At 37.3% G+C, this 27,267-nt stretch overlaps 1 protein-coding gene across 1 annotated transcript; it reads left to right on the top strand.

Annotated features, from left to right (window-relative positions):
- Positions 1–9,562: 9,562 nt before the first annotated feature.
- On the top strand, positions 9,563–25,390 carry PARD6B (par-6 family cell polarity regulator beta). Its single transcript, XM_072633558.1, has 3 exons — positions 9,563–10,186; positions 16,364–16,586; positions 23,854–25,390. Exons 1-3 carry the CDS (start codon positions 10,121–10,123, stop codon positions 24,675–24,677), a joined length of 1,113 nt encoding a protein of 370 aa, XP_072489659.1. The 5' UTR covers positions 9,563–10,120; the 3' UTR covers positions 24,678–25,390.
- Positions 25,391–27,267: the final 1,877 nt, after the last annotated feature.

The raw sequence follows: 27,267 nt of genomic DNA, 5'->3' as shown, positions 1-27,267 counted from the left end.
ATATTTCATCCCTCATCAATTAATTCTCCCAGGGTCAGAGCTACTACAGGAAAAGCTTGCTTCTGTACAAGTTCCTTGCTCAGAACACAGCCTAGGTCCTCTGACCACTTCTTGCTCTGAAACACTACTCCTAGTCACTGCATCTGTAAACAACAAAGCTGATAGTTAGCAGATGTTCCTGCTCCCTGCACAAGGTTTGTCCCCTCTGTACCACAATGGGGTGGGATGTTTTCTTGTCCTAGAGCACAGCAGTAGACACTGGAACGATCTGTTGGTGAGCTCCTGGCTAGATTGGGTCCCTTATCTAAGCTAGAAAACAGATTTTTTTTTTTTTAGATTTCTCAATCAGTATTCAATCAGGTATATTTCTAGATCTTTGTGGATCTAGAATTTGCGGGGGAGAATTTGACTGTACTACTTTCTTCTACTCTGCCAAATTGGTTATTTTCCCAACCCCTTCATTTGTCAAATGAGGCAACTGAGATCCAGAAGGTTGAAGTTACTTTCACAAGATTCTTTTCAATTCAACAGCCATGTATTAAATGCCTAAGTGTAAAATATTGTTAAGTAAAGGGAATACAAAATCAGAAACAAAATAGTACCTAGCCTCAAGGAGCTGGGATTTTTCTCATTTTCTCTTGAGCTCATGGGATCATGAATATCCTGGTGGGGCAGTTAGGAGGCACAGTGGAAGGGTTTGGAATCAGGAAGACTCATCTTCCTGAGTTCAAATCTGACCTCAGACACTTATAGGCTGTGTGAAAACCCCAAATGGGATCAAGAAGAGTCAGACACAAATGAAACAATTAATAACAATTGTTATCCCACATATTTCTTTGATAATACCTTTAATACCACTTCTACTACACCTAATATGTATTGTTCAGTCATTTCAATTGTGTCCAACTCTTCATGATCCCATTTGAAGTTTTCTGGGCAAAGATACTGTGAGTGCTTTACCATTTTCTTCTCTAGTTCACTTTACTGATGAGGAAATTAAGGCAAACAGGGTTAAGAGACTTGCCCAGGGTCATATAGCTAGAAAGTGTTTGAGGCTGCATTTGAACTCAGGTCTTCCTGATTCCAGGCTTGATACTGTATCTACTCAACCATCTAGCTAGAGGGTTTATGTCTTAGTTATGTATCAACCAAAAATTGATGTTAAAAAAATAAACCTTTGTTAAAAAAATAAACCTTTGTCTTACGGAGACATTAAAAGAACTCAATATGCCTTCTCAAGGACTATCCAATTTGCTCTTCTCTTCCTACTCAATATTGGTCCCAACCTTTTATTCATTTGCAGTTTGTCCAAAAATATATATTGAGAGACAGCATGGAACAGCAGTAATGGAAAGAGTACTGATTCTGGAATCAAAGAATGTGGATTTAAATCCTGACTCTAGAGATTACTACCTATATGACCTTGGTCAAACTGTTTAACTTCTAAGCTTGAGAGAAGGAAAGATTTGGATTAGATGACCTTGACTTTTCATCTCTACAAATTGTCCATTCAACTGCATATCAAGGTCTTGACAATAGGTATTCTTCATCTACTTGGTTTTTGTTGTGTGGATAATTAGGCCAAACAATGAAAGGAACAGATTTTACAGAAGTGAAAAATAGTAGAGCCAGAATTTGAGCACTGAAAAATATATTATGTGACTTATTAGCGATCTGTAATTACTTGTTGAATGAATTCTATACCCACTCTACCAATGCCTAACTATAGGGCAGAGCCCTGACCAAGTTTATTACTGTCCCTCTGCACAAATTGGGCAAGATAATTGACTTTAAATACCTCAAGTTCATTCCTGATGATAATGGAATAAGAATCTACATCCTTCATCACAGGAGAGGAATTTTAGAGCTGCAAGGGCCTACAAAGGGTATTAAGAAACCTATCTTTTTACAGATGAGAAAATTAAGTTTCAAGGAGACAAAGTAATTTGTCCACATTCACACAAATAATGAAGTGGCATAACTGTTCCTAGAACATAGATCTCCTACTTCTCATTCTATTATTAATTCCACTATAATAATATACCCAACTTTTTGAAAGAAAAATCCCAAGTAGTTGTATTACAGTTTCTTGAATTCTGAACACTGCCCCTCCCCCCTACACAAAGTAATAAAGCATTGTAGGTTATTAACCAGGAAAAGGCAAGTAAACATGTGACTGAATTCCACCTCTACTAAAGGATTTCAAATACTTTGGTTATGTGTGTGAGATTCATAATGTACACATGAACTCCTTTAAAAAAGAATTATTAACCAGTCTGCCCTGAAGTGCAGCCAGAGAAGTAAGAAAAAAAGACTGGCACTGAAAATTTAAAAAAAAAAAATTTGTTACCACTACTCCTGTGTATTCTCCACACTCTACACAACCACCTAAACTTTTTCTATAACTGAGGACTGGAAGAGGCAGGAAGGGGAAGAGAAAGCTTTAGGAGGCAAGAGGTCAATTATTTAAACCAATTACGGAAGAATGCAAACTTTCCTTTCCATACAATGGCAGATTCTAATCTTCAGTATAATTTGGGTGTCTGCAAAGCACTTTACTATGCAATTCTTGTCTTGTAGAATGGTACTGCAAATTCATGACCTTGTCATTTAGATGTTTCAGTGGGGAGGGGCAGGGAAGAGAAAGAGACTGGGCTCGTGTAAATGGCTGAAATGACTCATACCTAAGAATTTTATGATCTTCTGATTTGAGGGAAGCACAATCAACTCTGGCCCATAAGCAAGTTTGCGTTCAGTTGGCTAGACATGGTCTTGGCATGGCAACTGCCTACCATATTAGTCAATTGACAAGCATTCTTAAAAAGAATGCTTACCTTAAAACTAGTTGTTTTTTTTTTTATACCTACTAAGTGCCATATGCAATGCTGGGTGTTGAAGAACCGAAGCAAAACAACTATTAAACATTCTTTACACAAATAAAAGCAGATCTAAATGATCGCAGAAATATTAATTACTCATGAATATATCATATCATATATTGTGTTGCGCTGCATTATAGTAAATAAAATTATTTCAATGTTCTATATAATAAAATGATGCTAATGACCTTCTATCAGAAGGGAAATTCATTACAAGAGGGCAATGTTCCATTCTAGGAACAATCCCACTCTTCAAGCAATTTACATTCCAATGGGAGGACATTAAAGAGATCTTCCACCCTCCAACAATCCCCAAAGAGGTAAGCCTCTCAAGTCTGAACTTCCTGGGACCTAACATCCTTATTTTAACCCTATCTATTTTCTGCTTTGCTGCTGCATGGATAATTTCCCCAAACTCTAACCCTCTAGCTTCCAAGAACTAGAATCAAATCAACAACATCATGGCCTCTGGAAAAGGCTTGTCCATAGACTAATCTATTGTTCCATATACCATCTCAGTAATTTCCAGACTTAAAACACCCTTCCCTTACTTATGTATGTATATGTATATAGATGAGTATATACAAATATGTATATATCTATTGTTCTCCCCTCTCAGCTCTCCCAATGGAATGTCAACTCCTGGAGGGCAAAGGGGCTGCCTCACTCTAGAATGTTTATTATTTCCAGGTCTTAAACACAGTGTTTTGACCATAATAAGTGATTAATGAATGATTCTAACTCATTTACATAATAACTCTTTACTGATCACAAAGTCCTTTATATACTTTGTCTCATTTGATTCTCACAATAGTGTTACAACAGTACCTATCATCCACATTTTACAACCTTGGAAACTGACTCAGTTATGGAAGCAAGTTGCCCAATGTTGTTGTGGGTCAGTCATGTGTGACCCCTGTCACTGTCATGACTCCGAGACTCTTGTCATACTGTCCATATGGTTTTCTTAGCAAAGATACTGGAGTGGCTTGCCATTTTCTTCTCTAGTGGCAAACAGGTTAAGTGACTTGACAGAAGTCACAAAGGCAGTTTCTGAGGCTGCATTTGAACTCGAGTCTTCCTGACTCTAAGCCCTGCATTCTATTACTCTGTGCTACCTGAGTCTCCCTTAGTCACAAGGATAGGGTACAGGCTCTGGGAACCCCCTTGAACTCTCCTTTAATCTTCCCACTTGATTTGGTGTTTCATGCCCAAATCTGTTACACTTTACCTAGCCTAGCCCTGCACTGTCTGTTCCCATCAAGACCTTTCCTTATCCCTCCTCTAGTTACCCCAGGCTCCTTGGTCAACCATAGATCCCTCCCACAATCTTTTTGTATATAAAATCCATCTTGTCTCCATGAAGGCACTGATTCAATCATCTCAGATTCTACCTGGCCTGCTTGTCAATACAGATGTCCCAAATGCTCGGATGCCATAAGAGTCTACCCAATATGGCAGATCTTGAATAAACTTTGTTTTTCTTTGGCTGAAAGAAGGCTTGAGTCAAATTCATTCTGGCACGACCCGGTATGTTGGTATTTTGGGGTCCCGAGGACCCCTAACCCTCAACACCCCATTACTTTTAGGATAAAATACAAACTACTGAGTTTGTTATTGGAAGCTTTTCTCAGTCTGAGTCCTGCCTTCTTTCTAGACTTATTTCACATTCTCCTTCTTCATGCACTTCCCATGAATTCAGATTTCCTGTCAAGCTGGTCTATTTGCTGATCCCTAAACTCAGCACTAAATCTCCCACTTCCCTATCTTTGCACAGGTTGTCCATTGCCTACGCACATGGAACGGACCAGACTTCCACCTCTTAGAATCCTTAGCTTCTTTCAAAGCTCTTCTAGGTATCACTTCCAACTCAAAGTCTTTCCTGAGGAGCAGTGGGATTTAGTGAATAAAATGATGGACTTGGAGTAAATCTTAGATATTTATTAGCTCTGTGAGTCTGAGTAATCAGTCCACTTAGGTCTCAGCCTCCCCATCTGTAAAACAAAAGATTTTGAGTTCATGAGTCAAAGGTTCCCTTCTAGCTTAACAGGATCCAGAAGATTCCAACTTCCCTCTCTATCTCCTCCCCTTCTCAATTCAATAACAATTTATTAAGTTCCTATAATGCACTAAGCATGGAGAATACAAAACCAAAACCAGGTCCTGCCCCTAAGGAGCTTCTATGGGGGGGAGGGAAGAGACGAATACGGTGCACACAATTAATACAAAGTAATACAACAAAAAATACAAAGTAATAAAGTAATTTTCTGGCATGAGGGAGAGTATTTAAAGAGGATCAGGAAAGGCTTCTTAGAGGGATTGGCATTTGAATTAAGTGTAGAAGGGAGCTAGGGAATCCAAGAGGTAGAGGTAAACAAGGAGAACATTTCAGGTATGGGAGGTTAGTTTGTGCAAATGATTAGTTTTCATGGAGCAGCAAGTGGGCCATTTCAGCTGAAACACGGTGCATGAGAGAGAGCAACGTGAAATCACTGTAGAAATACACATCAGGGCTAGGTATTTAAGGAGTTCAAAAGGCCAGAGAGGTTCACATTTTATCCTAGATACAATAAAGACCTAGTGAATCTTGAGCCCATTGTGAAGGAGAGTGAAAAATGGGAAATGACTCCGTTGTTAATATGAGTAATACGAAGGAAGGTGATGCTTGAAACAGAAATAGGGGTTAGAAGAGTGGGTAAAGATATAGAGTTCTATTTTGGACTTTGTGTTTGAGATGCTTATAGATATGCTCCAGGAAACACCTCTCCTCAGTCACTCCAGGTCCTGCCCTGATCCAGGGGCTTCTAATCATTGGTGAGAGTTTACCGTATCTAGCTTATCCAGATGCACCATCTTAATGGTATCCCGCCCTTTTCCTCCCTCAACATAACCTAGCCCATTTTCCATCTCCATCTCTTGGGACAAAAATCACTCAATTCTACTATTCCAAGTTAGGGTGTATCATTTAATTAACTGATGACCACGCTCATCATCCCTAAGTCCAGGGTGGTGGGTTAGAACCTTGCTTTAGCTTCTTGAGGGCAGGAACTGTTTCGTCTAATTTTTTTAATTGCATATCCAGTGCTTCACACAAGCTAAGTGCTTAATAAATGCTTTTTCACTGATTTATTCTGGCAGCTAGTTGGCTAGGGAAGGGTTTCCCTAGAGAGAAAAGAGGGTTGGATATGCAGATTTGGAAGTCTCTGCGTATAGGTGATAATTGGCCCCACACATGGGGAGCAGGATATGATGAATGATGATCTAGTGAAGGAGACTGAGAGAGAAACTTCAGACAAGCAGGAAAACTAGAAGAGAGTGGAAATCTCTTGCAGACCCAAGGAAGGGAGAATATGCAGGAAGAGAAGGTTAAGTGTTTCAAAAGCTGCAGAAAGACGAGGACTAATACCTTGAGATTTAGCAGATAAAAGACTGGCAGTATGCCTTAAACCGAATAATTTTAGTGGAGCTGAGTGGTATCAGAAATTATATTACATTTACTTATTTGTATAACTGTAATATCTCCTGGTAGAATGTAAATTCCTTAAGGTCAGGGATTATTTTGCATCTTGTCCTTGTGGAGGACCCAGAAATAGGATCCTTAATAAATATTTGTTGAATTGATTTAAAATTCACTAAGGGTAAGTCTCTCTCTGACCTCATTCACTCATTCAGATGAAATGAGTACCTACTATGCAATAGCTGTACTCTAATGAAGAACAGGATATAAGATTTCTACTGTAGAGGTGAATGGGGATTTGGGGGAGGGTTGGATGAAGGTAGATTAGTGTCAGTCTCATAACTTCAAGAGCTTTGAATAGCTTGGGAAAGGCTGAATCACAGGCTGAATCTGTAATAGGAAAAGGACCTGGAAGGGGATGGTCCCTCCTCCCCTTTATCAAATTTAAACTATTTTTTTACACCTCTAATTACACAGTGATGCAAGCCTTTCAGTGAATTCCTCTTTGGAGAACCAGGAAGCATAAGCCTTACCCTTGCATCTAGAAAGGAAAGTCCATGTAAGGGAAACCACACCCTGAGGGGGCATGACAACACCTTCAGGAATGCAATGCCCACACGAGGCTGGCTTATGTACATTCCTGTTAGGAGAACTCTGATAAATCAGTATTGATAACATGAGGTTCTGAAACACAGTTATAAACCACCATCCATACTTTCTGGACAGGCTTTCTCAAAAGACTCTTTCTCCTGGATCTGTTGGCTTAAGGGTATATTTTGAGAGGGAAATAGGTGGGCTTCTACAAAACCAGTATGCATTTCCCAAGTTACCAGGCCAAATGAGTAGTATTTCTAAGAAGCCCAAATGTCTCCATACCCCAGCCCCAAATCAATGAATCAATAAATCAATAAGCTTTTATTATGTCCCTAAATATGCCAGGTAGAGTGCCAGGTACATGAGATAAACATACAAAGAATGAAACAAATCCTATTTATATTTAGGTGAGAAGAGCAGGTCATAAACCAGGGTCTTTAATTACTTATGTGGGCTCCAGCTCACTTCCTCTCCTAAGCTCTGAAGAGCAGTGGTAGGAGACCTCTAGGCAAGCAGAAATGCTGTGGAAGAATTTTCTTAAGAGATCCAAATACTTCCCTCCTCCCTTAGGAATGTAGAGCCCCTCCCAAGAACCTTTTAAGAGTTATCTCAAAAATGATAATAATACTTGTACTTCAGAGATCCAAGGAAAAAAATCCACCTTACAAGGTTAGAACAGATTTAGAACTGGAAGGGAGGACCCTTAAAGATCATCCAGTTCAACCCTCATTTTAAGGCCCTCATTTTAAGGCTAAAGGTACAGAGCAGCTAGGACAGCTGGATGCACAGTAGATACAGCCCACGTCTTGAGTCAGGAAGACATCTTTCTGAGTTCAAATCGAGCCTCAGACACTTACTACCTATGTCACCCTTGTAAATCACTTAACCCCATTTGCCTCACTCCCATAACTTTTGCCAAGAAAACCCCAAATGGGGTCATGAAAAGTTGGACACAACTAAACAACAACACAGAGGTCCCAAGAGCCTAGCTGTAGGAAATATAAAATCAAGTGGTTTTAAATTATGAGTTCTCCTCTAGACCTCTTTAAACTAAGGGAAATCACAAAGCTGTTCGAGCTGTTCTTTTGAAACTTTCTCACTGGTTAGCAGAAAGAGTGAAAAAGGTCAAGGGGCAAATTCCCTTCTTATTCCCCTCCAGGTAAGGTGGAGTCCCTAACCTAGAAGATCTTGCTATCCTGCAGGACCGATGGAATAACTCACCTGAAACTAAGGAAGTACCCAGATAAAGCAATTTATCTTTGTTTTATCCTTTTTTCCAAAACACTTAACTAGGAATATGGTGAATCTCTGCTATACCAGTTTATGGCTTATCCCTCCCACCAAGGTACAAAACCGTAAACACTATTTAGGAAGGACACACTCTTAGCTAAATTTGGTATTTCCTAGTACTGTTCTTTGCACACAGTAATGATAACTAACATTTCTGCAACTTTTTAAGACTTAATGCTTATGCAACATTTTCTCCCATAAGATAGGATTATTCCCATTTTACAGATGAGAAAATTGAGTCTTAAAAATGCAAAGTAACTTGTCCAAGGTCACAGATAGCACATAATTAAAGTTAGAGTATGAACCTAGTTTCCATAATTTCAAGTTTGGCATTCTTTCCACTCCACAGTCATCTTTAATAAACCTCACATGAGAATTTGTTGGTCCAAGTACAAATGACCCTGGGACTTCTTTCTGGAGTTTGGGAACTTGCCCTTTGGGAAACATTTCTAGAAGTCTCCGGTTTTCTCTCCCCTCCAGGATGACAGATAAGGGTTAATTTGTTGGTGAAAAATAGGTTCTATTTCTACCAGGGAAACTTAGAAGATAGCGGACATTTCTGAACCCAAAGAACATGGCCCGGATGGTCCAGTCTAGAAAAGTGCAGGTCGGGGTTGGTGGTCGGAGTGACGAATATCTAAAGGTGCTAAGACAGCATTTTAAAGCACCAGGAAGGGAACTGACTGAGGAGGGACTGGGAGGAAAAACACAGCGTGTTAGCAACGGGGAGCGGCTCAAAATTTAGGCGAAAAGTCTAAACTCAGGTAGCGAGGGTCTTCCAGGCCTGTCAAATACGAAGGCCCTGCGACCAACTGCGCGTGTGCCACCCCAGGAGCAGCCTACCGGCAAGGCGGGCAAAGGCTCATGCCCAGAGGATGAGTTATTTGGCCGCGGTAACCTGTGAACCATTAAATACCAGGGGGCATTCATTTTCAAGTTCCTCCAAAAGGGGAGCGGTCGTCATAAATGACGCCTCCAATTAAACGGGAGGCGGCTGGGGTGTGGAGACTCGACGGCTCGGCCCCAGCGCTCGGGGGCCCAGCTCTCGCCCTGGCCGTCCCGCGGAAGCCGAGGCTCCGGCTCTCTCCATGGGTAACAGGTGACACTTCTACAGCGCTTTCCAAGGCGTTAAGCGCCTCCCTCCACCGCAGGTGCTCACTCGCCCACGTCCCAGAACCCCAGCCCGGAGGAGGCCAGGAGCGCGCCCCCGCAGCCTCGGGGGCGGGGAGGGGGGAGGGGAGAACGGCCCGAGGGCTGGCGCCTCCAGGTGCGCTCTCGCTTCCGGCACAGACCCCCGCCCCTCCCCCGTTCTCCAGCTTCTGCAGCGGAAACTCCAGCGGCCACGCATGCGCTCTACTTCCCTGCTTAACAGCGGTGTAAGGAGGGGTTGGATGGGGAAGGGGTGGAGACCGCCCCCGCTCTTCAGGTGCTCCCCCGGGCGTCTCTAGGCGGGCGCTGGGGTGGGAGGGGCGCGTGACGTTCCCCTTCCCTCTTTTTTCCTTTCCTTCCCTTCCTCTTCATTCCAGTCAACTAGGAGAGCTTCTCGGCTGTGTACCGCGGCTCTGGCCCCTGGGCGGGCGGGAGGAGTCAGTCGTTCGGCTTCTCCTGGGCCTCCGGAGTCGGGGCCGGCAGGTGAGCGCGCGCACCGCAGTCGTGGCGACTCCCCGCCCCCCACACCCGGATAACTGCAGGTGCGTGAGGGGCACGCGCGAGGTCGCGCCCGCTGAGGACGAGGCTGAGCGCTCGCGGCCGCCCCCTCCTCCCGCTCGAATCTCCTGAGCCGCGTCCGCGCCCCCAACCGGGCGGCGCAGGCCGGAGGCGCTCTTTCTCCGTCGCCCCCTCGCCCCGGGAGAGGAGGCCGCCTGGGGCAGACGGCCCGCCCCTCCCCCCCGCGCTCACCATGAACCGGACTCCCCGGCACGGCGCGGGCAGCGGCTGCCTGGGCACCATGGAGGTGAAGAGCAAGGTGGGTGCGGGGCCCCGGGAGTCTGCGGGAGCAAGACTGGGGAGAGGGCGGGGGTGATGGCCCGGCGCCGGGGCTGAGAACTCGGGGAGGAACCTGGAGGGCCCGCCTGCCCCTGCCCTGCCCCGGCAGACTGGCGAGGATCTAGTATTGTTCGCCGGAGCTTGACCAGCATTCCTCCCCTCCGCTCCCCTCCCCCAGCTCGTAACCCGCAGGTGAGAGTAGGAAGGAGGGGATCACGCCCGAGTGAAAGAGGCAGATGGAAGGGGAGAACTTGATTGGGCTTGGGTTCTTGGGCTGAGTCCACCTCGCCGTGCCCCCGCTCACCGGCCGGGGAGTAGGAAATGGACTTCAAATTCGATCTGCTTCCTATCGTAGCAAAATGAGGTCCTGTCTCTTAACTGGTATTGTCATCTGTTTACTCTTTGAGAGTATTAACTCATCACAACAGAATTTTAAAATTTCACTAATGCTTCACAGCAGAACTTTGGTCTGTTGAGAACACCCAAGAAACAAAACCCAAACACTTAAAACGTGAAATTATTTAACTATTTACAAGCCAGCGTATGAGCCATGAAACTAGTTAATTAAGATGTCGACTGAACCTGAGTAGTGGGTTTATCACTGATGTCACTGAAAACCATCTATTAAAAGTGTGATCAGAGGTTTGGTGGGAAAGGCTTTCTTAAATGAGATTGATTTTTAACTGTGAATTTGGAGGAGGAGACATGCATAAGAGACAGTTCAATCCCAATAAACCTTTCCTTGAATTCAGCTAATATTAACTGGATGGAACCATGTAGACCTTGTTCAACCTCTTCTCTCCCACCCCACCTACACTCTGGAGTCTGAAGCTCAGAGACCTGCAGAAGATCACATAGTTTGTGAGAAAACTACCGTATTCCGCTTTAGGCTTTGGGAGATGTAATGCCTATCAGAAGTTTGCTGTAGGGGAATCCAAAGCATGGAAAGCGCCGTGAAAATAGCTACAAAGTAGATACAAAGTAATGTATCAAATGCAACATAATATTGCATAATTGAATTCCTGAGTATCGACGGTTTGCCGAGTGAGAGTAGTGATCCGTGGAATGAAGGTACTGGGGAGAAGTTTCTTAAAGGATACATAGAAGAAGAAATGCAGTCTTCTTCAGGGGATGATGACCGTGTATTTACAAGTTTTTGATCTTTAAAATGAGATCGAGGATATCCACATTTGCCTTGTTTTTAAAAGTTAACATTTGAAACTCCATTCCGTGTGTGTGTGTGTTGTAGAGTTTGGTTTGAAACTGTATGCACTATTTAATCAGCATAAATGTAGTCATCAAATCAAACTTTAGACTTGGATTTTAAAGAACATACTCTCTCTTCATCCTTCATGGAATTCTCATTGCAAATTGAATTTGTTGGCATGACAGTAATATGATTAAAAATAAATTTGGATAATGCTATAACAGTAACGAGTCCATACAAAGATGATTGAGATGCCTTTCTGCAGTTCTATCACCAGATTTGGTTTTGTGGGAGCTTAGGTTGACAAATTCTCAGGTATGGTCCGGTCTCAGAAATAGGCATTAACTTCTACTTAGCCAGTTGGTTTTAACTTTTTAAAAATGAATTAATACTCAATCTAAATATTCTCTCTTTAATATTGGAAAATTTTAAATTGTTTTAGACCCCACAATTATGAGCATTTGTTATGGTGCCTTGCATAGGGGTCCTAAAATGCATGTTGAAATAATGTATCTCATAGGATTGTACTTTAAGAGATTTTCTGTTTTTCTACCAGTTGATTTAAAATTCTCACACGTTTGTAGTTGCAGTTAAACCGTTTAAATGGCATATTTGAAATGTTAAAGTTTTTATAAACATTTCCTTTTTATACAGCCATTGGAAAAGCTCAATTTGAGATACATATTCTTAGGAAAGTTTTTTAAGCTGTAAAGAGCTATATGTATATAGAGCCTGCTGTTATTCTCTTAGCTTATGGTAAGTAGATAGGCAAAGCATCAATACAATTTCTGTGTTCATATTAAGTTTTAAGTAAATTTTTGTCAGTAAAATTGTTTTGAATGGTGAAACTGAATTGTTTCTAAGGTATTTTCTGGAACTTGGACAGATTTACTTTTAAAATGATAAAAATGGTAGCCATGCCTTTTTTTTTTCTATTTTCATATAAATATATTAAATTTTAAACAACTGTTCTCTGTCGTGTTTTACTATACAGGTTTTGTCTAATGGCATTGAATTTTAATGTACCATGGCCATAATCATGATAAAAGTTGATTTCGTAGGAATCAATATTATTACTTGGCTCAGAATGACCCTTAAAATGTAGGGGAGAAGATATCTATTTCTTCCCATTAAGCAAGGGTATTCTTTGAAGTTGAAATGTATTTTTTTTTTCTGTAGCAGATTTACTTAATTATCTCTTGAAGTGAGAGATTTCACAGCCAGTTATCACTATGGTGGCCTTGACCACCTTGGAGGATTGATTCTTTGAACTTATCCTCCTGATTTGATTGACTTTCATGGGTCAGTCTTAAAGTTGGTTATCCAGTCACCATGAAAGAAGTTTGCTAACCAGATAGACATACTGGAGGGTAGGAGTAAACTGATGGAAATCTGGTACTAAGTCTACCTAGTGAATAATTCTCTTGAAGATAATAGTTGATTGTGTCTGCTTTTTGTCCTTATCCTAGGGTTTTTCCCCTTGGTGTAAAAAGCTCCACTTAATCCTATTGTGTTGTTGCAAAAGGCATAACAATGTCTTTGTTAATCAGAATACTTATTTTTGCCAGAAATTATAAAACAGCGTTTACCAAAGGGCACAGATTAAAGTCACAATTTTCCATTGCTCTAATGAAAGTATATACTTTTTATATTAAGGGAAAAGAAACATTTCAGAAGAGGATTTATATAGCAAATGTTCAGCAAAATGACCTAAAATGTTAAGCTATTAAATATAAAATATTTATTAAAATCTTAGAGATAATAGTGCTGTTGAGAAATCCATCTGACATAGACTGTTGAGAAACACTTGTTTCCTCCTAGTTACTAACAAATCTGAAATTTTGATACCATCAGGGTAATTAAAATAAGAAACTGACTTGATGTCGTCATAGGACTTCTAAACTGATATGAAGGGTGTTTCTATTGAGTTTTATTTACTTTGTAATGTGTAGGTGTGACTAAATTCCAGAAGGATAGCTGTGGATATGAATCACCTTATTTTCTTGATGAAGTAGTGTGTTTGTTTCAGAAATGTATTTTAATTTATTGCGTATTAAAACTGGAGTGTGTGTTCTTATACTTGTTTCAAGTAAAGTATTTAACTATATAGAATTACCAAAAATAATGGTGCAGATATCTTCAAGGGAGTTTGGGAAATGAATCGGCAGCCGTATAAACCCTTACACTTATTAAAGTCAAGGATTTCGAGGATTTAATATTTTCCTTAGTTAGGTGGTAAGTAATCTAACTACATAGTAGGTAAGGAATAATTGAAAGGCCAACTTTTAAAGGTAAATGAGAAACTAAGGAACTTTTTTGAGACATCTGTCATCTTACTTTATTTTTAGTACTTGGGGAGAAGTAAGTTTCTTTTGCAGAAAAACTGTACAACAAGCCTGAGAATTGATAGACAAAAATGATGGTGGTTGTGAAGTTTGTTTCATTGATTTGTCTAGAGAGGCTTATTTACTGTGTTCAATGAAGATGCTTGTTGTATTATCACACCTATTTTTAAAAATAGCATCTTATTCCAAAGAGTTCAAAGTCTTTTTTGTGCATTTTAGTAATAATCCACACAATGTTCTAATGAGACTAGTACACAGTAATTTCTGTTAGATTTTTCACAGAAAACTGCTTTCTTGTATGTACTTCATTTAGGCTGCTAATTTTTATGCTGTTGTGTTTGTGATCTCTTGCTGGGATTACTGTTCAGCTATGCGTTGATCTAGGTGCTTTTTGAGGTCCCTTCTAAATCAGAGGTTTTCTAATTTCAATGTTACTTTGACGTTATATTTTTATCCATTTTTATTATGCCCACTTTGTTAGGGTGTGATTTAAAAAAAAAAAAAAGATTTGTTGTGATTTTCAGAATAAGACTTCAGTTCTTTTTAGGGAAAGGGAAGGAATAAACATTTATACAATGCCCTATACCAGGTGTACTGCACTTTTTTTTAAAGTGCCTTTTTAAAAAAATAAACATTTTGTTTGATTCTTACAGTAACGCTTCGAAGGTAGGTGCTGTAATTATCCACGGTTTCCAGTTGAGGTTCAAGGTCACAGAGCTAGAAAGGCTGGATTTGAATTCAGCTCTTCCTGATTCCAGGCCCAGTATCTATCTACTGAACCACTTACCTGCCTCAATTATAGTTAATTGTTGAGGAAGTGAAAAAACACAAATCAGTTGAGTGTTTCTGCATTATTGCCTGTACTTGACCAGAACAGAACTTGACCAGATGAGAGAGACCAGAGGGTAACAGGAAATTGGTAGAAGCAGAATTTCATCTTTTGTACTGATGAGGTTCTGGCTTAATTACCTATTCCATCTTTGTTTAATAATGTTAACCTTTCCTTTGATCTTACTAGCACATGTTATTAATATAAAACTTCTGCCTTTCTCCATGAAAATCTTACTGAAAGGGCCATGAGTTAACTTTTTGCAGACCGTGGCAGTGAAGTGTACTCTTGCTTATATATCTTCAGCCACGTAAAAGCCTGAGGATCTTCTGTCCTATGAGAACTAACCTTAATTAGGTCTGGAGGAACTCATGCTCATGTTGGCCAGTAATGACAGTAGTAGTACTCAGATAATCCACCGAGGGATGCACTGAGAAGAGTGTTGGTCTGAAGCCATGGGTTTTGTTTTAATCCTTGACCTTGGTCAGGTTAGTTGGCCTCCCTTGGCATTTTTTTGTTATCTGCAAAATAATATGGGGTACATTCTAGATCTAAATCTGTGATCTTTAATCATGGAAAGATTCCATAGAAAGTAACTACAGTGAAAACATAAAGCTTTAAAATATTTCAGCATTTAATGTCATATTACACTTTTTGGGAAAAATTTCATATATATTTTCCAAATGTCAACCCTGTGAGATAAGGTAGTTATACTTCCATTTCACAGGTGAAGAAGCAGGTTAAGTATCTTGAGTAAGATGGTGGGGAGGGGAAACATTTAGCACCTAACCCAGGCCGAGGACTTTTTTTCTCTCTACTGTAACACACTGACTCAAAAATAACAATGCTTTTACTGATAGTAATACATCATTTCAAAATTTTGAGTTCTGCATTCCACTTAAAATTGTGTAAAGTTAAAATCATTAGGCATTTTGGTGAGGTTTTATGTATTGGATACCTTTGTATCCAATTTTGAAGTTACAACAAGTGTTGTTATTTGCATATGTTTATTACTTCTGTACTTTTTCTTGTGTATCTGTCCAGACTAGTTTGAAAGCTCCTAGAAGGCAGAAATATTTTAGGATTTCAAAAGGGATTTGATCAGTATAGAAACAAAGCTTCTTTTAACTAAGTTAATGTGAGGATGGGTGCAGTAGATACAATATTGATCTTTGCACTGGCTTCATGTAGTAGCAGAGTCCTTTTTGTCAGGTCTTGAGTGTAGGCTTGAACCAAGAACCCTTAGGTGCTCGAATGATTCTTCATAGGACAGTGGTATACTTGTCCTGGCCATCAAAAGATTAGGGGGACAAAGACAAGGACCAGGTCCCCAACCCTCTCAGAGGCAGAAATCATTGGACTTTAGAGCAGAAAGGGATGTTAGAAATCATTTCCCTCTTCATATTACAGCCAAGAAACCAGGTGGTGAGTGACTGGCAGAGCCAGGATGTTAGAGGCCTTTTGCCTCGAATCAGTGTTTTGTCCACCATACTATAGTGCTAATTATATTACTTTCTTTTAGTAAGGAATCTGTTATGAAACATATTTTCTAGATTGATAGAAGTATTATTTTACTTTTTTGACTATTTCATAGCTTTCTTAGAATAGAAATGTTTTGACTTGCTGATGTGACATAATATCAGTATCCTGTTGACTTTTATATCCCCAGTGCCCCATACCATTTCTGGCACACAAGTGATAAATGTTTGTTGATGTTGAAATTACAACTTGATAATTTTCTTAAAAAGTAATTTATTATGTATATTTTGTTTATAGTTTGGAGCAGAATTTCGTCGATTTTCTCTGGAACGTTCTAAGCCTGGAAAATTTGAAGAGTTTTATGGATTACTACAGCATGTTCATAAGATACCCAATGTTGAAGTTTTAGTAGGCTATGCAGACATTCATGGAGACTTACTGCCTATAAATAATGATGATAACTATCATAAAGCTGTTTCAACAGCCAATCCACTGCTTAGGATTTTTATACAAAAAAAAGGTAAGTATGACTTCAGAAAAACCATGTTGCTAATCAGTAGACTTTCTTGAAAGAATGGATGCTTATTCTGATTTTAATTTGTTTTAAATTGATTTGTTGGGTTAGGTACAAAACTCTCCCTGGACCTCCCTAGGTCTTAGTTTTCTCATCTGTAAAATGAAAAGATTGGAGTAAATAATCTCTGTGATCTTTTTTAGCTCTAAATCTACAATTTAGAGAACTAAATTTTGTAATTGCTTACACTATGATTTGTTGTTTCCTATGATTAGTGACTGACAGGAAAACTGATCTACATGTTATCTCAGAGGTCAGTAAATTTTCTTTATTAATGATGCAAAAAAAGATTTGAAATCACAGCGTTTTTTGTATTAAACAAGTTTTCCAATGACACTGCTTATGCCACCAAAAACCTTTAAGAGAAAAAACTTTGAGTTTTTAATTCTTTGCCTGGGCATATGTGTGCCTTCTGTATTTTTGGTGAATGAAGAAATGTAGAGAATTCAATGTCAGGTTCATCATCTGTATTATGAAAGGAAACAATGGGAGAGAATAAGGACATCACAGCAGTGATGGAATGGAGGCAGTGGCTATGTAGCACTCAGGTTCTGGCATGCTAAATTGTAAGGCCTGCCATAATATTCTGTTACTGAACTCTGGTCTGCTTCAAGCTGTACCAGAGTATTAAAAATACATGAGAGTAAGAACCTGATGTACAGTCATTAAAGAACCTTTTGTAAGAGAAAAAATTCCCACACTTGTCATTTTTACCCCTGTGCCTTCGTTTTTACATAATTTTACATAATAATTTTACATAATTTTTACATAACGCATAGGAGGAGTTTCTAATAAGCCTGTAGTGTTTTTCATAATATTCAACAGGCAGAGTGGAACATCAAGCTCTTTCAGTAACTACAAGATAAAAATTAATAAACCATTTTGTCTTAAGGTTTGTTAGGGGTTGAATTATAACACCATCTGTTTTTGTATATTAATTTAGTTCTTATTTTGCCTTTAGCTTAACATTAAAATTCAGTCTTAACATTTAGGAGTCTGTACCTTTCTAAATTACTTTATTAGGTGTTTATCCCAACATTTTTTAGTATTACAAGGGTTATTAATTTCAATAAAGATATTAAAACAAGATGCCTATTTTTCTTATTTAGCTTTTTTCATATCAGTTTCCTAAATAGTGAAAATGAACATTTGGCATATATTGTCATTAAGACTTTAGAATTTTTTTAGGGCCCTATAGAAATAAGCAACATTTTAATGGGAAAAAATTCTGCCCACCAGAGATTATTCTTTCTCTGTGTGTTCTAGTAAACTTAATGCAAATGATGACTTTTCTGTCAAGGAAAAAAGTACAGTTAGTTCCTTTAAAGCTATACATTATCACACTTTATTTTGATACTTTTCTTGTTAGGCACCTAATGGCTATTTATACAGCAGGTTATGTAAACATAACTGGGTACTATGTGTTGTCTAAGAAGCAGCTTTCAACTTGGAAATCATATTCTGCTGCCACTATCTTCCTTTTTAGTTGATAGTAAACTAATTTGTTTCCATAGACAGCAGTTTCATACATCTTGGCAACAACTTGTTACAATATCATAAATTTTAAGTTGTGATTTTTCTTTCTGAAGATTATATTTACTATTCAAAGAAGACGTTCTCAGTATAAGGCTTTATAAATCATTTAGTATTGGGATAAGAATTTTTTGGTTTGAGTTTAGGAAACCTTGACATCTTGAATCAGTTGTTTTTACTTTAACTTTTTGGGGCTTGAGGTTCACCTGAATGCTATACTGTTTTTCTTACAAAGGCTGGTTTTAGTTGGCAAAGGATAAACAGTGCATATTTCTAGTGCTGTTGCCATGGAAACAATAGAAAAAAGGGGAGAGAGAAAATTAAATCCTGAAAGTGATTTTTACAAAGAAGATTCTAGGTCCTTTCTTACTAGCTAGCTTCTTTTCTTTTGGTCAGTTGTACAAAAGATATCCTAATCAAATTTATGGAGGAGGCAGACTAGAAAATGGCTTTGACTCTTAAGGGAATATTATGTTTTTAATAATAAAATGAGTTCTTTCAACTGCTTCATGTTCACATTTCTACAGTGAGAATGTCAGACACTGACTGACTTATTGATAATATTTACATTTTTGTCTAATGCTTTTACTGCCCCAGTGCATCCTAATTTAGCTGAAATAAGTTTCCTGATCTGGTTTGGAAACTAATTTATTTGTATTTGAAACTTTGGCTTTACTTGTGCAAAAGAGCTTTGCCAAAAAGGATGTCAGTTTTACCCCAAAAGGTCACTAAGAAAAATGTTTTTGGTTAATAAACTCCCTGAGGACAGAGACTCTTCTTTCCTAGTTTTATTCCTAGTGCCTCCCATAGTAAGCACCTAAAATGTTTGGTTATCTACACACTGTAAAAATATCTCCTGTGTACTTAGAATTTTTCAGTGTGCAGTGGGAAAGTTGCGTTTGAGGAGAAATAGGACAAAAATTAATGACTTTTAGGTTACTTGGTCCTTTGGTCCTTCAGATGCAGGAGAATTGTTGTGTCACATTTCCTTAGGGAGATGACCCTCAAATGTCCCAAAATTGTAATGGTATTCTTAAATCTAGGCATTAGTTGCTTAATTTCTTAGTAATTCCTTATGATTTTTAGTTATAAATTCTGTTATTCAGCGGACATTTAAGGTAGTACTTGTTATATTCCTAGTACTGAGTAGGCATTAGGATATTTGTTCTCAAGGAACTTAAATTCTATTCAAAGGAACCATTGTTGTGATTGCATTCATCTTGTGTCTCCTTTTGGAACTATAACTTGTGTGTTTGGAAAGAAGACAGAAACTTTAAAACCATACTCCTGTCTTCTACCTCTGCTCCTTAAGCCACAGAATTAAATGTTCAGATAAAATAAGATGCATTCTTGAAAGTTTCATTCTATATGATCCTGACTTTTTTGTGTGGCTTGTTTAGAGTGGTATTCATCTTTGTAAGGCGTTTTAAATTGTAAATGGGTACTGTAATTTATTCCAGGTCCAAGTGGGTCCAGGAGCCACTTTTCTTTTAGAGAAAGAAAGCTAGTGTTAGAATGTGCATACTTAATAGTGGTCTCATACATCAAAACTCTGAAGTTCAAAAAAACTATAAACAAATTTTAAAGAGAAAATCCCACACTTTGTTGTCAGTTGTTTAACTGACATGTAACATTTAGGCTAATAAACCAATTATTGTGTTTGCCAAAGGATACCATTGAAGATGATACTGTTTTGTTTAACATCGTTGACTGGTAATTCTAATAACTAGGTGCTCTTGGCTGTAACCAAGATTGTGCAGTTGTGTTTATTTGTGTAGCAAGGTTTAAGTGTATAAAGTGCCTTTGCAGGCCTTGAGGTTGGTGGCCTTGCACGACCCTCTCTCTCAAATCAAAGTCATCTGAGAGGCATGTCATCATCTTGATGTCGTGGTCCTCTTTGAGAATGAAGAACAAACACAACAACCAGAAGATGTAGAGCAGAAAGGGCGGGACCCGAGAGATCTGCTACAACTTCCTCATTTTAATGAGGAAACTGAAGTTAAGAGAAGGAAAAGTGAGCCACCCAGTCACACTGCTGTTGTATATATTGTCATCTTTGTCTCCTACATTATTCAACTGTATCCTCCTTGAGTAGATTTTTGTCTGGCTATCCTAATAGCCAACGATCCCTACTAGTACATCTCTCTGCAAATGAGTGCTCTTGTTTAAACTTTTAATGGAAAAAGTAGTATCTGTATTTTGATCTGGAATGTTATATATTTGAGTAGGCGTTTCATCATCAGTTTCAAGGAACACAATTGACTAATTCTTATAATTTTAGGAATATTTATGTGTTTTTAAAAGGTAAAAAGTGTTCATAACCAGAGAACCTATTTATATAGTATACTGTCTGTAGACACAGACTGCTGTGTTTCTTGAGATATTTTGTCTAATATTTGTCTCTTTAGTAGCTTTTAGATGTCACTTACTGCTGTTGTCCTGTGCCTTCCTCTATAACCTTAGCATTTAAATACTGCTTTGCAATATACCAAGTACTTTTCTTAATGTGAAATATAGATAGTATAAGTTCTGTTACAGTACCTTGCACTTAAAGCTTAATAAATATTTGTCAAATTGAGTTAGCCTCATTTTCCAGATGAGGATACTGAAAGTAAATTAAATGACTTGCTTCCAAGACACAGCTAATAAGTAGTGAAACCAGGAGTTAAGCCTAAGTCTCCTGACCCTAAAGTCTTTTGTACTTTATACCAAACCACATTGCCTAAAATAAGAATAAATAGGTTCTGATTGAGAACCAGAGGGATTCTTGAATTCTTAAGTGAAATGTTCATGATTTGGTTCATGATGTGTTATCTCCTCAAAATTTTTTCCTCCTAGGTTGTTGGCTATGTTTTGGTTTCTTGAGGTTGCTGGATAAGTCAGGTGTTAGTCTAGAAGATTACTAATTATGACACTAATATAAAGACCCTCAGCACATTAAAGCACAGTTTTTGCTTTAATGTGATCAGAGTTTTCCAATTTATTTTTCATACTCTCTTTAGTTCCAGAGCATACATAAAGACTTAAAAGTAGAAAGTCAGCTTACATTCTGTTTGGACATTCACCTTTACACTTTAAACTAACACCCTGTACTGTGGCTTTCTGCCAAAATATTTCTTTTCCCAGTAGCTGTAAACTGCTTAGCTAGATGGGAGAACAAAGGTGCCTTTGTACTCAAGCATATTGCTTTTGAGAATTTAGTCAAGAATGTACAAATGGAGTCTGGCTGCATGGCCAAATTATGCAGATTAGTTTCTCTGGTTAAGCTTTCCATGAGCAGTTGTTAAGGAAGACAATTTTATTTTGTTCAGAATTTGTATGACTAGGGATCCTTATATTTTTCATTAGCATATATACCATTATGTAGATTTTCTTCACATTATTTGAGAATGAAATATTCTGAAAAAGATAGTGTAGCAGTTTCCTTAAATTTGCTTATGTCAGGTTTTGCCAAGAGGTGGTGTTGGTATTTCTAGATATTTCTTAAAAAGTCAAACAGCTTTTCAATCAAACACTTGTTTCCACAAGAAAACATTGTACGTTGTCTATTCAAACTGTCTAAAATGGATCATTAAGGATGATAAGAATATTTCTGCTTGCTAATATAGAATATGATGTATTTGTGGAACCCAGATATTAGGAAAGTCCCATGCATATGTCTTACATTTGCTAATTCTTCCATGTGTGAGATTATGGCTGACAGAATTGTTGGCAACTTTTTTCTGTTTCAAATGTCTTATAGTTTGGCAACTTTTAAACTTCTAGCAGAGCTGAAAGAATGAGAAAATTGACGTTCTTCTTTAATCTGACAAGTTTTAGAATGGTACACATGGGGTACATATTTCATTTTCTCCCACTATTCTAAGTAAATTTTGAAAGCATAGCGTTAGCTTGTTTGGTGTTGTGTTATTTCATCTTTCTTTTTTTCTGCTTCATTGGTTAGGGTTTTTTGGTTGTTTATACAAAGTGGTGTTTGAAGTGAACAATGAATTATGAATGACATTGTCTGCCTTCAGCAGGGATGATTTACACATCTAGCTTTAAGTGTTTCCCATATCTTAACAATAGCGTTAAATTTCCTTTGGGGATCAGGAGTGCTTTGTCTTATCTCACTTGATATTCCTGAGTTTTTTGTGAAAATGATGTTCTAACAAGGGCAAGGTAATTTGAAATATTTTTTAAAACATGGTATAAATAATGTTCAGCAAATACTTTAGCTATAAATATATAGGCTCTTATGTCCTGGAAAAGAAACAGAGATTTTAGATAACTGTTAAAATGCATTGGGCTTTCAATTAGCACAATTAACTTGATTATTTTGTGTGTTTTGCTCCTATTAATATATAAAACTCACTATGTTAGGGATGTAATAGGGCATATGGAAATTAATGCTTTTAAAATAATTTAGCCCCTGATCCAGATTTACTTTAAAATCATACCTAATTAAAATTTGTTTTAATCCCTGTTAATTTTGAGAGGAGTTACTTTGCATATTTCTGGAAGTAGTTGTTTGTCAGGTGCTTGTTGTATTAGCTGATAGACTCCTTGATTTGCTTTTGGTCCTGTTATATTTAATTTGTGCTTTATAAGAAATAGTTTATTTTTTATTTTGCGGAGAATCAGTTGGGATTAAGTGATTTGCCCAGGGTCATATGGAGCCATGTAAATGAGTCTTGATTTGAACTCTGGTCTTCCTGACTATAGGGCCAGTGCTCTACCCTCTGTACCACCTAGCTGCCCCAAGAAGTAGTATTGTAAATAATGCAAGCTAAATAAATATATTACAGCAAAAAGGGCCCAATGGAAGAAAATCACAGGCAACAAGCAACTCCTGAACTATTCTATAAATGACCAAGCAAGCCGTACTGAATTTGACCATATAAGCTTGCATTTTAAACTGGGTATATATTTCCCCACCAGTCATATTCATTCTTTCCTTTCCTCATTTCATGTAAAATCTAGTGAAATTTTGTGATGTTACATGTAAATTGTTGGATCTGTTATTTTGTTCTTTATAATTAATAAACATGCTAATTAGTGGCTTTATCACATTTCTATATATTCCCACCTGCTTTTTAATCACTAGTTCAGTCATAGTCTCTTCAGTCACAGGAGCTTACAGTTGTACCTAAGCATTATTTTTCAAGCAAGAAATGGGGTTGGACCCAATTGGAAAAAATATATTAGGGAAGACTGTAAATCTGTAGTCCCTTGACCACTAGTTGTGCTTAGAAAACTTTGCTTTATGAAGTCACATTAATTTTATTTGAGCTTAATTTATTGTCAACCTAAATAAAAAATTCTAAGACGGAAAATTTGTAGCCCCAAATATATATATATTCAAAAAGAAACGACATCTCTGCATGTAGAAGACAGTTGTGATTTGTATGTGTGTATGATTGAACTTAGTAAAAATCTTGGTAGTATTTTCTATTTTATCACAAAAGAGGGCCATCTAGTGGTTTTTCTAGAATATCATCATGACCTTGGTACTAAATTATGAATTGAATGAAGTCACTGATTAGTTATGTTCATTTTAAGCTACTGACTAATAAGTACTTGTTTGTATATTAATCTGCTACCATTACTGCCTCGTTATGTTATCAAAGAGTAATGGTATATTTTGATGACCTTTCTATATGAACAAATACTGATAATCAATGTTTTGTTTTTTAAACAGAAGAAGCAGACTACAGTGCCTTTGGTACAGACACACTAACAAAGAAGAAGAATGTCTTGACAAATGTATTACGTCCTGATTACCATAAAAAGAAAACAAACATAGTTATTAGCATGCCGCAAGATTTTAGACCAGTATCTTCCATTATAGATGTGGATATTCTCCCAGAAACACATCGAAGAGTTCGTCTTTACAAATATGGAACCGAAAAACCACTAGGATTCTATATCCGTGATGGCTCTAGTGTAAGAGTCACACCGCATGGCCTAGAAAAAGTGCCAGGGATTTTCATATCCAGGCTTGTTCCAGGTGGTCTGGCTCAAAGTACAGGCTTACTTGCAGTTAATGACGAGGTTTTAGAAGTTAATGGAATAGAAGTTTCAGGAAAAAGTCTTGATCAAGTTACAGACATGATGATTGCAAACAGCCGTAACCTGATTATAACTGTAAGACCAGCAAACCAGAGAAATAATGTTGTCAGGAATAGTCGGACTTCTGGCAGTTCAGGTCAGTCTACTGATAACAGCCTTATCAGCTACTCACCACATATTGAAACAAATTTTGATCCTAAAGATGAAGATAGTGAAGAGGAAGACATAATTATTGAAGATAATGGAATGCCCCAGCAAATACCTAAGGCAGTTTCTATGACTGAGAGCTTAGAATCACTAACACAAATTGAACTGAGTTTTGAGTCATCACAGAATGGTTTTATCCCTAATGATGTGAATGTACAGCACACAAGTGGCACGAAGATGGAACATGAAACACATGTTTCAGATCAAAAACCACTAGAAGAAGATGGAACAATTATAACATTATGATATTTGTTGTCTGAGTGGCTTCCTAAATTGAAGGTGCCATAGAACTTTACGTTTGTCTATTCAAAAGCATATGCACCTCTGTACCAGTGACATAAAGTGTGTACATGCAAACAATAATGAAGCTTTAAAATATTAGTTTAATATTCTGGCTGTTGTAAATAACCATTGTGGATTGGAGGTGAATTTGAGACTAGAATTTAAGGAGCACCTGGAAGTGAAATAATAAACTTTTGATATTCTGTCTGTAAGGAATACTACTATAGTAAAGGGGTACATTTTCAGTACTGCAAGATGAATTAGATCATTTCCAGTTGAAGTGGTTGTATATTTAACCTGCCATGCAGAGCCCAGTAAAATTATTCTGTATTAATGCTCTTAGCTACAGTCTTATGATTCTAATGTGAAAGTCTGATTCCACCTCCTTTTGGTACCTGTAGGACCAGTTCTCTTCCCTTGGTTTACAGTATTTTATGATTTCGATTTCTTGCATTACGCTTATTTTCTAATCACAACACAATGTTTTATGTTAACTTTCAAAAAATCAAAATAATCAACAGCTTTCAAAAATTATATACTTTGTTACAAAACCTAGAAGTGATTCCTGAATGCAGTGAAGTTTTGTGAAAGTTGTTTTAAGACAGTACTCACACATGTGGTTGTAACCTGATGTCATAGAGGGAATCTTAAGATGTTTCCTTTTTACCACTTCTGGAAAAAAATTCTTTGTTTCTGTTAGTGTACATTTGTGCCTTTTAAATGTACTCTAATGTGAATTTTCATGGATGTAATATGCACTTGGATTAAGAGAAGAGAACTACTTATACATAGGACAAACTTATGCACTTTTTTATATAAAGATTTTTTTGGTTTGTTTTCATTTAATGGTATTGATATCTGGATTATAGAAAGCTGCCTACACTTTAGGGCAAATTATGCGTGGCAAACAGTGTATTCACATTAATTTTATGAGAAGATATTTATTTCTTTAATACAAGCATCCAGATAGAATTAGTAATGCTGCTAACTTTCATTCTTTGCTTAATTTTTTTTGTATTTATAATTGTCATGTGCATGAACACTGTATATAGAAGTTAAGGCTATTATAAAGAGAAGTGCATGTCCTTTTACTTATGACTTGTGAACACATTCCCCAAACTAATTATTTATTAATTAACTTTATGATGGGATTAGTGTGAATGCCTTTATAATGTGTGGTGTTAAAATGAAGAATTAACGACTCCATTTTGAAGGATTTATATATAGCAAAATTATGTGAAGAATGAAAGTATTACTAAAATACTGAATACCTAACACAGGATGCTTAAGTGTATTTTGTTGGTACTAAACTAATACTGACTGCACAGCATTATGTAATATTTGGTTTTATACTGTAGTTCCTTTTAAATCCACTGGAGCTCTTCCATTCATATTCCACTGTTATTTTTTAAGTGACTTTGGAATGCAATAATAATAAAAAGTTAGCACGTAGATTGTTCAATCGTTTTATATGTTAATGGTGCAGGGGTTCAAGTTAAGCTTTTAAAATATAAACACTAGCCTTTCACACACTACCTCTTAATTTTTTATTTTGCAAAGTTGACGTCTTTTAGCTTTTTTTCTTGGAAAAATTCAGGAATTCATACAATTTTTAAACAATCCAAATTTAGTTTTGTCAAAAAAAAATTTGCAACTTTCCAAAAATGGAAGGTCAAAGCTGCTAGCACATTTTTTATACTAATTGTCTTGTTTAAGGATATAGGTGAACTTGATTTTCAACCAGACTTCTGTAAATTAAAGATACAGCAATTGGAAAATGATTTATTTTTAAGCATATCTTAAATGTTATTTCTTTGTTATTACATTAAAAATGACAATTCATTGGTAGTCTAAACAGATTACTTCAAGTGCATCTTATTAATACATAGCACACTGGATTTAGAGCTAAACAAGTTTCCTAAAGTTATTTTTCTCCTATAATATTAAAAAAGAAACTGAACTGTGAAACTTATGTTCTGTATCGTAGCAGAGTTTAGGACAATGTTCTCATGAGCTGTCAACAAAATGATATACTTTTGTGATATTATGAATTTTCTAATTAATTTTACATGCTATGTGATTTTTACATGAATGAGACTTGTATAAACTATTAAATGTCAGTATTTTTCCTACAACTTTAATATAAAATGTACATTGATATTTCACTAAATGAACGTTGATTTTTGAGAAATCAAATTAGTTTTAGTGGTATTTTTTATAAACAATAAAAAGACTTATATTAAGAATATTTGTTTACATAAATTTGTGATTGAATCAAAGTGGATGTTGAAAAGGTTTTCATCTTATGGAAACTTTTCATCTTAATTGTATTGATATTTTTGTTATATAATCTTTTTCTGAATGTGTCCTTTCCCATTTCTTAACCCAGTGAGCCTTCCCTTATAACAAAGAATTTTCCTATAAAGAAACTATTTAGCAAACCTAACATGAACAGTTTCTGACAATGTTTTGCAAGAAATATTACATACCCATGGTCCATTCCCACCTCTGCAAAGAAGGGAAGTACATTTTCATAGCCAAGACTGATCAATAT

Source organism: Notamacropus eugenii, chromosome 1, assembly GCF_028372415.1.
Source record: "Notamacropus eugenii isolate mMacEug1 chromosome 1, mMacEug1.pri_v2, whole genome shotgun sequence".
Taxonomy (NCBI): domain Eukaryota; kingdom Metazoa; phylum Chordata; class Mammalia; order Diprotodontia; family Macropodidae; genus Notamacropus; species Notamacropus eugenii.
This window is presented reverse-complemented; position numbering and strand designations above follow the sequence as displayed.